Source organism: Pangasianodon hypophthalmus, chromosome 12, assembly GCF_027358585.1.
Source record: "Pangasianodon hypophthalmus isolate fPanHyp1 chromosome 12, fPanHyp1.pri, whole genome shotgun sequence".
NCBI lineage: Eukaryota > Metazoa > Chordata > Actinopteri > Siluriformes > Pangasiidae > Pangasianodon > Pangasianodon hypophthalmus.
In genome coordinates this window covers 19,478,596-19,493,257 of record NC_069721.1, presented here as the reverse complement: position 1 = coordinate 19,493,257, position 14,662 = coordinate 19,478,596, and the positions used below count along the sequence as shown (strand labels likewise).

Here is a 14,662-nt window from a genome sequence, read left to right as displayed (position 1 = left end):
AGTGCTAGGATAAAAAAAAAAACGAAAACATAAATTGAGATATTGAGACAGTGAGAAATGTCCCATAACCAAAGAATGAATGAATGAATGAGTGAATAAATAAATAAATACATAAAACATTTTGATATTTAATTCATGTCTGTTTTCAATTATTTCCAGCTCAGCACATGATCCTATGAATTCTGCACTTGATTTACACTTTTTAGCATGATTAGCACATTCTAACACTTCTAATATTCAAAACCTCACAAGCACTTTTTAAAGAAATAAGTGATAATAGCCTTCTTTCATATCAGCGAATCTGTCAGCTTTGTGTTTCTTTAGCGCACACACACCTGCATTCATGAATATTTTATTACAAAGCTGAATTGAAATGACACTAGTTGCTTAATCACAATCAACATCTCAAAGAGACGCTTTCTTTGGACTTATTTATTTATAACCCACCCGTTCCTTCTGTATCATGGCATCTTGTCACACTTTTAGCACATGCTCAGGCTTTATTGCGGATTAATCTCTTATTGTTGAATTAATCTTTAGACTTTGTGTTGTCTGGATATGCAGTGATTGAATCATTAGTCTGGAGGTTGGAATTAGGGATGTATCGATACGTTTATTTTTCTTCCCAGACTGAGTATGAGTAAATTTTCTTTTGGTCCTTATACAGATACTAATAGTTCAGTACCAATACTGATACTGAAATGAGCAGCCTACTTGCTTTTAGTCCATCGGTGGCATCATTAAACATTTTATTTAGCTCTTTTTATGTTTCCCCAGGTTACAAAGTGACCATGAAAAGCACACTTGTATCTGTTCATGCACTTGGGGTGCTATATGTATTATAAGCGTTCCTTGAACAGCAGTGCTGCGTTATTTATTAATATAGCTTTTGCTAACTGGGAAGATTGTCCAAGGAAAGTTCTAGAAACATTGAGAGGGAAGCCATGTTACTGGTAATGTTACGGCCTAATACTTTACTGAACGTTGTGATAATGTTTGTTGTTAACTGAGATCAACATAAAAAATTAAAAAGGAGTCATGGATTTTTGTGTCTTTTGTCCTTGTTGTTTTGATATAGTGAACATGGATAATGCTGTATATGTTGGTGAACAGATCATAATTTCATTATCCATCTGGCTGAGCAAGTGAAAGCTCCTATGTTTTGTCCTGATGAGCACTAGTACAGATTTGAGAGGGATGATTTTACATGGCTATAGTCTTTATCCTGTCCTGATGTCATCTCTGCTGATAAAACATCATGTTTTCGCCCTCGACAAAAAGGCAGAAGATCGTTGACTACCATTTTGGCTATGAGCTGTGGTGTATATTATTTGTGTGGTGTAACTAGCTTCTTCATTTTCACGCAAAGTGAAAGTCAGAGTGAGGTGTTTTTTTTGTTTTTTTTTTTCATAAATATAGTGTTTGAGATATTTATTGATGTGTCTAATCTGGAATATTAAGCAGTGTACTATATAATAGTGTCATGTGACCCAGGCACTTTGATGTAGCTATGTAAATCGTGTGTGTGTGTTGTGTGCTGCAGCACTGCTGTGCAAATCACCTCTCCCCAGTCTTCCTCCTCGTCAGGCATCTCATTCAGATTTATGCATTTTATTTTCTCATTTGTCTTGTGCTGTGTCTGAGTAGAGAATTCACATCATACACACACACACACACACACACACACACACACACACACACACACACACACTGAACATGCAGATCTCTAGTGTGAAGATCTTGGGGGAAATAAAAAAGCTTCAGGCTGTGTGTCAAAGCTCCAGAACTTTTTATACGATTGCTCATACGAGTACATTTCCTAAGAAATTATTACATTCCTTCTTTTATAGTTATTATTAATAATGTATGCTATGGCTGAAATAACTAATAACTATGACTAATTAGAGTAGTGCGTTACTTTTCGTTCTTTGTTTTTGTCTCTCTGGAAGCTTAGCATCCCTGTCTTCTTTAATTCTTCTCTTTCATGATCACTTTCATGTTTTCCCACGCAATCTCTCTTCCTTTTTACACACTGTTTCCCACTTGAACGCTGTTTACATTCTGAGTGTGTCTCTAGTGGGAGGGAACATGAGAGAAAAGGCTTATTGTGATTGGTTCTCTCTTTTCTGATCGACAGTCGCTGCAAGTTCTTGCCTCGCTACAGGAAGCCGATTGCTTGATTCATTGCATCAGTGCATATCAAATGAAGTTGTGTATTCATAAGACATCAGAGTTCCTAGCCTTTTTTACAATTTTTCCCAGACCTCATCTCACAGTTTGTGTTGGCAGAAAGAGTGAGGCAAGGCAGAAGGGAGGCTTTTATATGAAGTGAAATATTTATCCTTAAGACAGGTCTTTGTTGTATGTCGATGATTAAGGCTGTATTTGGAAATCACATTCAGTTCGATAGTGCTGGATTTCTGTACACTCTGCTGAGTGCTACCATTACCTCCCTGATGTATTAACTGTGGTTGATAGTGTTATGTTATTGAAGTAACTGATTTGTAAGTTATTGTATTTTTCACATGAGTATAGCCTACATACATTATGTGCTATGCTCATGTGAATTACTAACAATCAGAAGCATCTTGGACAGCCAAAAGCCCTACGAGCTCTTAGGTGCATCATTAGCGAATCGATTATTATTGTTACAGAAGTCCTTAACAGACGTGTCCAGAAATCTTATCCCATTAAATACGCATTATTTTTCTTAATATTATTAATTTTTTATTTTAATATTGTTTTACAGTACATCAGATGTCATGACTTATGGTAACTTTAATTGTATGTCTTTTTTAGTTTCTGGATAAATTGCTTGTACAGTTAAGGCCAAAAATTTACCATATGTTAAGGCCAAAAGTTTACCATACCGTAAGGCACTGGCTCAGAATACAGCCACAGATGTGCCCCCAATTAACTCCTTATTATGACAGCTGGCCAATCAGAAGCTTATAAAAGGTATTGCATCAATTTCTGGAATCTTCCAGATGGTTTAAGGAGATGTATGTAAACCTGGTGTATGTAAACTTTTGATCCACTGGAATTCTGATGTAATGAATTAAAGCTGAAATAAATCTGTCTTTACTGTCTCGGTTGTTTGCAAATGACCTCTGATGCGAGCACATCAGGTGCCCTAATTGACTTAGCACAGGAAGCGTATGCTAACATGAAGTGTGTGAAGTTTTGAAAAATTCGTTTGAACGTTTTTAGCTAAGGTTTTGGCTTCAGCTGTATATATGAACATGTGTGTGTCCTTGTGTGTGTTAGACAACTTGTTTCTATGTTTTGTTTTACTTCTAGTCTTCTGACTGAAGTGTATTGTGCTTACTTTTAGTTTTGCTGACTGTTCTTGTTCTAGTGCGTTTTGACACAAACCTCACATAAACAATGCTGCTGTGCACGAACCCGACCATAATGAATGTTCACTTCTCTCTGGGGTCTCGCCTGTGTGTGACAGCTTCCTCTCTCTCTTTACACAAGATCACAACAAAAGCAATAAAAATATTGCTGCATTCGACTAATTAGCTCGTATCTCGTAATTTCCTAACTCTGATTAGGAAAAAGCAAAGAGAACGCTCAATTCGGAATTCCTACTCAGGAATTTGGGAAGGTCTCCTAAACCCGGAGTTCAGCAAGTGACATAAAATAAACATGGCTGCTCACAACATCAGCAGTAAACAAAGTAGTACCTCCTACTTTTAAATGAGTTATGCTGTGTATGCAAGTATTTGCTTTAGCTCAATCAACATAATTAAATCTGTAACACTGACTGTACGGGTTGCTGTTGAGGAAAATGTGCATCACTTATCACAGTTAGCTGGCTTGCTTGTTGCTAACAAAAGACAAAAATGGAGGCATCCGTGGTCTTTTTCATACTTTATAGCGCGATGGCATGAAATGCATCGTAGTTCCCTCTTCCGAGGTAAGTCGAGTGCAGCAGGAGACAGGCTTTGTCTCATGACGTCTGCAGTTTGCTCATGACATGGCCACATACAAGAGCACATATTAGACCATTTCTCTGTTAATTTCTCAGGTTTTATTTTATGTATTAAATTGTTTGATTTTAAAAACAGTATAAAATGCACAATATTGCACATAGTGAATCAATTGCACTTCTTTAAGGTACAGATATCATCTAGGTCTCTCTTCACGCTACAGCTGAACTATTCGAATGTCAGATCCTTTCATGTACAAGATAACTCAGGAGAGATCAGGTGGGATAATGCGTTTATCTAGTCTAGAGTGAAATGTGGAGAACTCCGCATCAAACAATCTTTAGAGTTCATTATTTAAATATGAATCTGTTTGCCCTTATAAAGCACTCTGGTTGTGTCTTTTCTACATCATGCTGTTTTTGGCTTCAGAGATGCTGTGACCAAAATGCCCCGATGAAACCCGTTCCCGTTCCTGGAGATGCTAGTAGCCCTGATTAGATGCTCTGCTTCGCAAATTAATTCATTACCACGCAATTGTTCTATGATGCTATAATGATGTTACATTAGATAAATATTTATTTTTAGAAGTGAAAGCTGATATTTACATTTTGGGTCTAGAAATGTACGTCTGGACTCAACATTAGGAAAGCGTGGCTTGGCATCGTTTAGGATAAAATAATTATTTGATATCCTGAAAATCATTACCTGCTAGCTCAAACGAGCACAGCCCAGCACGCACTATCCAGCTTTCTAATATCCTCATCTATTTCACACAATGCTAGTTGCACCAACACGTATAAGATCTGAGGTTGTTTCCTGCACGGTGCTCTTCAGTTCCCTGATCCTCGATGGACTTGAGGAAGGGAAGATGGATTTAAAAATGGTTCAGGCTTTCCAACCTTCTGATGCATCTTTTCTTTTTTTTGGAGTATTTTAATAATCCAGTAAAGGAAGATATAACTTCATATATTATGTATTAGAAAATTTGAATTTAATGCTTGATATTACGAATATATAAAAATATCTGGTACTTGTTTTCTTTTTCTTTTTTTTTCTCTTTAAATTAACATCGCAAGAGATGTCTAGAGCTCCTGAAACATGATATAGAAATTTGATAAATAGCTGCGGAACTTATTTTCTTTTCCTTTTTTTTCTCCGTAGATTAAATAAGTGTCTTTCCATTTTGTCTAAATGTCTGTGTAAGTCCAAGTCCATGTGTTGAATCCACTTCATCTGTAGTGGAATCTGTAGTGTCCTTGTGCTTTGTCTTATTGGTGCAACTCCAGTCATGTTGATATTCATGACGAATAATAACTTACTTTAGTCCACAGAAAATGTGACTTTCCCTTTCTTTTTTTTTTTTGTGAGAATGAGAGGCACCTCAGCCATCAGGTGACTAAATAGCCATCAGGTGGTGCTTAAAGATGTGGATAGGGGAGGGGTTCATATGAATAACCTAAGCAGAGGTGATGCGCTCGTGTATAAATAAATAATGGATTTTTTTTATATACATTTAAATGCAGGACTTTGCAGCAGCTTAATTCAATCTGGTTTCTCACCTCGCTGAATTGCAAATAGAGCCGTTTCACACTCTGGGCACAATTGCCCAAAATATTCTGCTTCCCAGAATCCAGTTCCCAGGAGACTTCATTTTTAATTTGAAGCAGGCGCTAGCCAGGTTCAGTGTTCAGGATCCACCTTTTTTTCCATTTTTCTGTGGTGATAGAATGATGAAAGTGTAAAAAGACACAGGGCAGGAACGGAGAAAGATGAAGACAGGGACAATGTAGAAACATGCGCGCATGTCCTGCCGAGCGCTGTGTTCAGAGGAACCACAGTTTCCAACGCGTGTGTTTCTTGGCCTCGGCTTTGGCCTTGCGTTTGGGAGTGGAGGTGTAGGCCTCCTGAGGGTAAGGCAGAGAGGGGAAGGACGAGTCCTCCACTGAGCACAACCTCCTCATCAGCGGCTGCAGCTTGTCCTCCTGCTGCTTAAAGTCCAGCTCCACACTGAGAGAGAGAGAGAGAGAGAGAGATCTGTTACTGAGCAGACACCATACATAAGGAAAAAGTTGCTGTGAATGCACAGTGGTACTTGATTATTGCTTTATTTTTTTATTTTTGGTGATTTAAGGCAGGCAGTGCTGATTTTAAATCGGTGTGATATATTGTGAAATCAGTACAAAAAACAGATTGACCCTTTCACACTCTAGACCTGATTTGGAGAGGGGAGCGTATAAATCTGCATTAACAAGATGCATCACGAAGAATGTGTCAGAAAGGTGGGCCAAATGTTAAAGCAGAGAGAATCCAAAATCTGTTCAGAGGAACACCAAAGACTTTAGAGGCCATTATAAAGGCAGATAAGTTATTAAAAAAATATAGAGATCACATTCACAGATCACATTCGCAGAGACGCAAACTTCTCTGTTGATTCATTTTCTATACCAGCAGCTCTGTCAGTAGTTCTGGCTGTAATCCAGGTTTCTATTAATACGCTTTTTTCCATAGTAACAAATATATATATATATATATATATATATATATATATATATATATATATATATATATATATATATATATATATATATATACATACACATAATCTGTGTATATATAAAATCTAAGTCTAATAATAAAGAGATTAGAAAGTATTAAACAGAGAAGAATGTATAAACTTTGATATGATGAAGATTTATTATTATTATTTTTTTAAACTTTTTTTTAGCTTTATTTAGGAAAACTTTATTTAACATTTATGAAAGGTCTCCAGTTACAGTCAGTAAATTTTCCACCGCAGGAAAGTCTTCAAGACGGAGGACTTTTCACTTTGCAGATTGCCTATGACATGACAAGCTGTGTTTTCTGCCTTATTAACTTTGAGAGAGAGGGAAAAAAGTGAGGCTGGTAAGGGAACAACTTAATAGTTTATCACATAAGGAGCTATCTTGCCTTGCAGACGTTCCACAGCACTGAATGTAACTATAAATGGTTAAAAACCTGATTTGTTGTTCATTAATAAGTTTAAAAATGTTGCCAAATTGCTTAAGCATAAGAGGAGTAAAAGTCTTTGGGGCATGTTGTTGACATTTGTTCACGGTGGTAACAGTAACTCCACTTCGCTTCAGGCTGCGTCACACCACCCCATCATGAATTATTTTCCTATACCTGCGCAGCTCGTCAAGTTTTCCCAGTTCATGGAGCGAAAGTGTTAAGTCAGCTTGAATGGAAATGAATCGCTACTAGCAGTGATTTTATTCATGTTCCATTTCTTTCCACATTCGGATGCCTATTATTTTTTCCACCCGGGGAATTTTTATTTTCCTTCTTTTCCTTTAAATTTTCTTTGGTCTCGCTCCTCTGTTAGCGTGAACTTTTGACTCGAGTGTGTGAGCCTGATGCTATTAGTTGTACACGTTCACACACAAATGTACACAGATAAATCACTTGCATGCATATTTAGCAGTGACACCAGGGCCATTACTGTGAGTGAGTGACTGACTGACTGACTGAGTGTGTGTGAGTGACTGACTGAGTGTGTGTGAGTGTGTGTGTGAGTGTGTGTATGTACGTGCTCTGGCTGTATTAAATTCTGTCAGCTCTGTCACTGGTAAAGTGGTCCTCCTAGGGGAGATATGTGTTTGTGTGTGTGTTTGGCTTTTTGTTCCATATCGCACACCATTGAGTAATGCCAGCCTGGTCCTTATTTTCCACGTACATGTCTCTACCTGTTCAAGTGGAACCTCTATATTGTCAGTGGAGGTATATACTCATGTGCCTTTTGGTGTCCAAACTGAACAAATCCTCTAAACTCAGTGTGTGTGCTCACACACAGAGACAAGTCTTCTTTCCGCTAATGTGATTTGTACTTGTTATTGCTAAACAAGGCATTTCTGGCCTCTAGCGCATGGTCAGATGTATGTTTCCAGCAGATGGTACTCTGAAAGTACAATTTACAAATTAATGTTTTTAAATTAACTTTTAAATTTTAATGTACAGCTTCTGAGGCCATTCTTCATTTAGGTGTCTGTGTGTGTGTGTGCTTCAAATAAGGAACAAGATCTCACCAGTTCTTTTTCTTTGCACACCTAATGATGCATTTATGAATCATTGAGTCATTGAGTACTCTGCACTGAGCATGTCTAATGAGAGCACTAGGCTTGAGCATCACACTGCAGCTTATTATAAACTTGCTTTGTAGATAAATGTCCTGAAATAAAGTTCGTATAAAAGGTCACTTAGATTAACATGAGAGTGTGTTGGACACGGTGCCAGTGAGGCTAATGGAGGGGGGGGTACAAAAAAAAAAACTTCATCATAACAAGTCTATTATAGCATCTGCAACCCCATCTGCATCTCAGGTGACCCTGTGTGCGGATGCGCCTCTCAGTTTGCGAACATATGAATTATCCATCTTTTTATTATGCAGTGAAATGCAAACATTAGCTCACGCACGCTGGAATTACACACACAATACAGTCCTTGTCTGTTTATCTTTCTATCTATCTATTTATTTTTTGTGCTTTATACTGTTTTATTTTACTTTTTTAGTTTTTGCTTTTTTATTTTTTTATTATTTTTTTTTATTGCTTAATGCTATTTATTTATTTACACTTTTGTAAATATATAACATTTTAGAGGCAAGTTTTAGGTGCCTCTAAGCCATGGCAGAAAATTTCCATGCAATTTTTTTTTAATGATTAAAGCTTTTTACTGTGAGCATATCCAGATCCATTATAATAGGATGTTATCTGGCTCAGTATATTCCGTAGTCATGAACAGGATTGGCCAATAACATCACCAACTGAGCGTGCTGTAATACAGAGCTCCTTTGTGTTAGCGTGCTGTTAGGAAATGTGTAGTAAAGCCTGATTTTGATGCTGCGTGCACGCTTCTCCATGGAAAGAATTAATTGTAGCGTTTTATGATCAGCTAATTACAGAGGCCATTAGTGCAGTACCAATAAATATTTGAGTAATGGTGCAGCGCTGTGCTCTGGTGTGTTTGAGTAGGCGTGAAGCATGGAGGCTTTTGATGCGCTTGCTTTTCTTCTGTCTCATCTTTCTGAGAGTAAGCTGTCTCTGTCTGCAGTGTGATGCATCAGGGATTAACCCCACACAGGAAGATGTTTGGAATCTACATTAGGGACGTATTGATTGATTTATTTATTTAATTTTTTTCCCCCAGACTGAGAATGAGTGCATGCTCTTTGGTACTTGTCAACATCGAGTCCATACCAAAATGAGTAACTTATTTAGTAGTATTCAATCAAGGACATCATGAAACATTTTATTTAGCTATGTGTACGTTTCCGTGGTATCCTTAGTGGTCATGAAAAGCGCACACACACTTAGCCTACTAGGCGTGCTCTTTATAATTATTAACGAGTTGATTATAAATTAAGCGCATTAGCTAGCTATGTTAGTTATCTATTGAGTAGGGTTGCAGTGGAGCAGAGCGGGTACTGTTTCACTTCAGAAAAGCACTTCTGTACAGCTGTCTTCATGGCAGTGAAAGTGACTGATCTACCTGTTTTTTTTTTCCTTAGCAGTCTGCTTTGCTTTTATTGCCATTAATAATTGTGAAATACATTTCTTTCATGTCGTCTGTTCATTAGCACTTGTTCTGCATTCACTAACTCATAATTTCCGACCTGGGACTAGGAAAAAGCAAAGAAATCATCTGCTCAACTAGGAATTCTTACTCAGGGACTCAGGATTCCAGCAAATCAGCTCTGAGGTTAAGCAAATCAGAGTAGCTACACAGAGCATCAGCAGTAGACAGAGTAGCACTTCTTACCTTTAAATGAGTTATCCTGTATATACTGATGTTTGCTTTGTTTGTGTAGATCAGTCAACATACAGATATATTTGATTGTTATATCTTTACAGCTCACTGTTTTGAAGAGGGAAATATACACCCCTCATCAAAGTTTTAGCTTGTGTTAATTTGTTGCTAGCAAAAGATGAACATGGAGGTGTCTGTTTTTTTTTTTTGTGTTTTTTTTTTTTTTGTAGCTCGATTGCACTAAGGTCGAAAATGACATAATCTCTGACTTGTTGCTTCTGATGCAAGTTAAATGCAGCGTATGCTTTCTTCATACAGTATTACGTCGTATTGGATGTTGGTATCTGTAACGAAGCATTTCTAATCAAAGTAATATGCACCCAGAGACTGTTTAAAATTTTTGGCAGGAGAACTGAAAGACAGAACAACTGAAAGTGTTTAAGGAAGTGAAACTCGCTCCTGACCTTCAAGAGAAGAGAAGAGGCATTTTGAAGGGAAAAGGACATAAACATTTCTATCAGTGCACAACACACGATTAGTGTTAGGTCTCAGCTGCACGGATCACTGGGATAGCAGCCACTGTCCACTTCCTGCTGGCTGAATTGATCATAAACGGGAAGTTCGCTGTTCCTTTAACAGAAAATATGTCTCTGTATTTTAATGTTGTCCGGAGGCTTCCTCATGGTATACAACCAGGCAGCAAAGTTGCTTTTAGAAACACGAATGCACACTATTGGCCCACACGCTGTGCTCGTATTTCCATTCTTCTAGTAAGACTGTCAAATTTTTTTCACAAACGATCTATTTTTTTTTAATTACTTAGTGCTTAGATAATCTTGTTTTTATGTTTGTGGTTTATACAAAGCCATTCTGCACCATTCATGGGTGCAGTTCTTTCTCCTGTGAAAACCTGTCACAGATAGCTTTCATATCTTACTACATAAGAATGACTTAAAAAAGAATACACGTTTAATACACTGTTGAATGTATAGAATATGGTTTAACCGTATGCTGTTGTGGTTCACTTGTGAAATGTTTACTGTTATGGTTTATAAGCCTCTTTACATCCTGTATAGGAGGTGGAAATCTGTCGTACTGATAGTGAAACAAGTCCTAGATGTAGCAGTTGTAAAAATCTTTTTAAGTTTAAATTAAAAAAATGAAAAAGAAAGAGAGCCTGAGCTTGGCCAAGAGGCGATTGATGTCTACATGCTGCTGAGAGGTTATGGAGAAAAGTGCGAGTCATATTCTTCACTTTCTGACAGCACCTTTAGGTGAACGGTACCAAAAAGCCTTTTAACACTGTATACCCAAAATCCCTTTCCAATATATTTTAGAAGAAGAGCAGTTCAGAAGTGGCTCAGTTTATTTTACACTCCTCTCTCCCAGGATGATTTCTCAACTGAAAAATAAAATCTTTCTTACAGGGCGTTTTTTTGAGAGTAAGAAGATTAATAAATGCGTTCCGATTACTTTTGAGCAAAAATTTAATTCATCCACTTTGCATTTTGAAAGAGAGATTTCAGAGAATAGCGCAGCGCAGAAAATCTGCTGACTGCACTTTCTGTGCTCATTAGTTATGAACAACCTGAGATATAATAATAACTTCAGCAACCTGACAAACGCTGGAGGGAATGCTTGCGTAGGAACACGCCGACAGAGTTAGAGAGAAAACGGAGATGCAGCTGATCTATTGAGCACTCGGCAGATTTTAGGATGTATTAGTCGCGTCTTTTCTCACAGGCCGAAGGCAATACTGCTATTAACAAATTAATCACAGCACACACCCTTGTAATTATGCTTTTATCAATCCATTCATACTTGCTAGCAGAGAGAGAGAGTGAGAGAACAGAGTGAGCAAATCACTGATTATCTGCATGAAACTGGAGTGGGTGTGAGGAGCCACGGCTTTAAGCTGCCTACAGAATTCTACAGTGTAACTGATGATTATAGCTGTTTATCTCCGTGTGACTGTCTTTGTCCCAAGACTGCAATTCTTCATGGTTTTTGTCAGCTGCAGACAGGAGCAGTTGCTCCTTCACTTCAAACTCCATTTACTTCAGCTGTCTCATTTCTATAGATCTAATCACGATGGTGGCACTTGACGTGCTAGATTAGTCATATCATTAATGTTACCAAATTACTGCATGTGTTTAAAATGACAAATCCTGTCGAATTCTGCACCTCAATCCAGCGACAAATAAGGAATAAAACACACCAGGGGCATGCCGTTATAGGAAAATCATCACAGGCGGAGACCTTACCACCCCACAGTCTTGTCCATACACTCTTAGACAATAGAAATTTGCCAGCAATTACATTAAAAAAAATAATTAAGAATTACACTTTTTTCATCAGTTTATAGCTGCTTTTAATGTTGTGGAATATCTGTGAAACAAGTTAGTTTCTATTATCACTTTACATCATAACAGCTATAAATAGAGAGGCTCACCAGCCTCTCATTTTTCTCTCTCTCTCTTGAAGTTTATAAAACAAGAAACACAGCTTGTCATGTTACAGAAAAACCGCAACGCGTAAAAAAAAAAAAAAAAACTCCTCCCTCCTGAAGACTTTCTTGTGCTGAAACTGGAGACTCCTTCCAAAAATTCTACACAAACATCTCCTCACAGAAACCTTCACCACATCAACACTTGAATCCGTTTATGTAGAACGTCCGCCATACGGGTCGCCTTGCAGTCGGAACCACTGGAGATAGCATAACCCTGACCTCACACGACAGAAAGAAAGCAACAGGACACCCAATTGTATGGTTATTTGCACAGATAAAAAGTGTAGTTATCTCTCTGTCTTTTCTTTTGTGGTCATTTTTACTTAATTAAATAATCACGAGGTTAAATCTTGAAACCTTAAAAGTTCTTTGTCCCTCTCTGAGAACCCTTAAAGCAGGGGTTTTCAATTTTATTCGTTAATGACAAAAAATAAAAAAATAAAATCTTATCACAATCACATTCAAATAGCCATTTGAAGGCTAAGATCAATTCATTACACAAGTGGATTCAAGTGTGGTCTCTACTTGAATTAAAAATCTGCTTTCCTGAATAAGAATGAAAGCCTTAAATGTTCTTTGTAGATCCCTGCAACTCTTTGCTTTTTTTATGCAGGTTAGAACCCTTGGCTATTTTAAGAACATTTTTTTGCCAAGAGTGTACGTTATAGAAGCACATATGCGTTTGACAGTGTTACCGGCTCGTCCTCCATCCCTGTGCTCTGCTCTGCACATGGTGAGCAGTTATCATTAACTGTTGCAATTAGTCTTCCTGTTATACTGCTGATGATGTCACACAACAGCAGCAACTTAAATCTAACATCTGACCTCAGTCCTAGAGTGAGACTGGAAGGCTTAAACTGGACTCGTTTACTTTCTCACACCACCAGGTCATTTGTGCTGACAATCAGCTTCCTCAGTGAGAAAAATGCTTCAGATTCAGCGATAATCAGCGATGAAATCAGATCAGAATTCCTGTAGAGTATACCTAGCGTTCTTTTTTAGTGTACTTTGAGGGAAAAATGATTCTTTGACTGAGGAACCCTGATATTCTTTTGGCCTTCAGCTATGGCTAAATGACACAGCTTAAATGATATTACAATTCAGTAATGAGTGAGTGTCACTCTGAAGAACTCATAAGCCAAGGTGAAATTTGAACTTTCCGGCAATACAGTTCAGGCTTTATTACAGGGCCTAATGACTGATGCTTTCTTTACAGCATGATATGATCTCTGGTGTCACCCTGAAGATATGCCCAGCTCCCTTAAAGGCAACAAGAAACTGAAATTCAAGAGCATCACTACTACTGAATGTGACATTTTAAGTAAAATCGCATAATTTAGTGGGAAGAAATTGTATGCTGGACCTTGATTTTATCCACCATGATTTGATTGGCTTGTGAAAACAAAGCATGGAGTCAGATCTCTGCAAAACCACCAGCACCCATTTTAGAGGAGGCTTATGGCACAAATATACTTGCTTTTAAATACGCGTATGCAAAATGGCTGCCACACATATCCGGCATTTGTTTGTAGTCTTGCTTGTGCATGTCCTCAGAAATGAAGCCGATGCTTCTGCGTGGTGCAGTACCAATGGAAAAACTGTGTACGATACTGTGTCCACAACTGAATAAACAAATTAATGTTCTGTCTCAAGTCACATATTTATGTACTCTTCTAGACCATTATTGGGCACTAACACCAACCGGTTTTCCTATTTCAGTTAGTAATTCTAAAAACCTTTATTGTAGCCTTTAAACCTATCGAAGCGTCTGTTTTGAGTACCAGTTCTGGATTTTCTAGATAAGTCGATACGTCTGAATGTATGGATAGACTCATGACAACATGACGACAATGACAGAAAGTTTTATAGGGAAAAAGAGCTTGTCAGTATGTTTAATTTGCTGTGCACGAAATTCGCTAGACGTTACATTTCCACTTAAGAACGAGATGGACAGGGATGTTTTGGTGCTAAGGTGCCATCTAGTGGACACCTCTTTTGATTTTCCAAACGTACTTAAGATATGCATGCGAATATGTATGTGAATAATGTGACTTGCGTAAATGTCGTGAAAGTAAAGAATGTTTGCGCCTTTAGAGTTGTTGTTTGCTAGGAGCTATCTCAGTGACTTGCATGTGAGCTGACTCATCATTTTCTGGTCCATGAATACTGTGCATGATATTGATTGGACGGGCAAAAGCTGCAGCATTTATACTAGAAGGTTAGTGATGGAACTGATTTGTCTTGGAAGAATTTTAAAAAGAAAAAAAAATCCCTGCATATTTATGTTTTTTGTAGCTCTAACACACTTCATTCACATATTTATGAACAGCCTGGGAAGCTGAACCTGGTGTGTTAGTGCAGAGCAAATAAAAGATGTTCAAGAGGTTTACAGTACAAAGACTAAGAAAGTGCTGATATTTGATGCATCCCCATT

General features: G+C 37.7%; 2 protein-coding genes across 4 annotated transcripts in view; one reads left to right on the top strand and one right to left on the bottom strand.

Annotated features, from left to right (window-relative positions):
• The window catches only part of dock1 (dedicator of cytokinesis 1), a 258,880-nt gene that overhangs the window by 118,367 nt on the left and 125,851 nt on the right, over window positions 1-14,662 (top strand). The window lies entirely within an intron of this gene.
• The window catches only part of LOC113527713 (inhibitory synaptic factor 2A), a 39,021-nt gene continuing 26,896 nt past the window's right edge, over window positions 2,538-14,662 (bottom strand). For both annotated transcript variants that reach the window (XM_026915793.3, XM_053238673.1), the window contains one exon: window positions 2,538-5,942. In XM_026915793.3, the coding sequence (XP_026771594.3) occupies window positions 5,759-5,942 (184 nt within the window). In that variant the 3' untranslated portion in view covers window positions 2,538-5,758. The remainder of the gene's footprint in view (window positions 5,943-14,662) is intronic.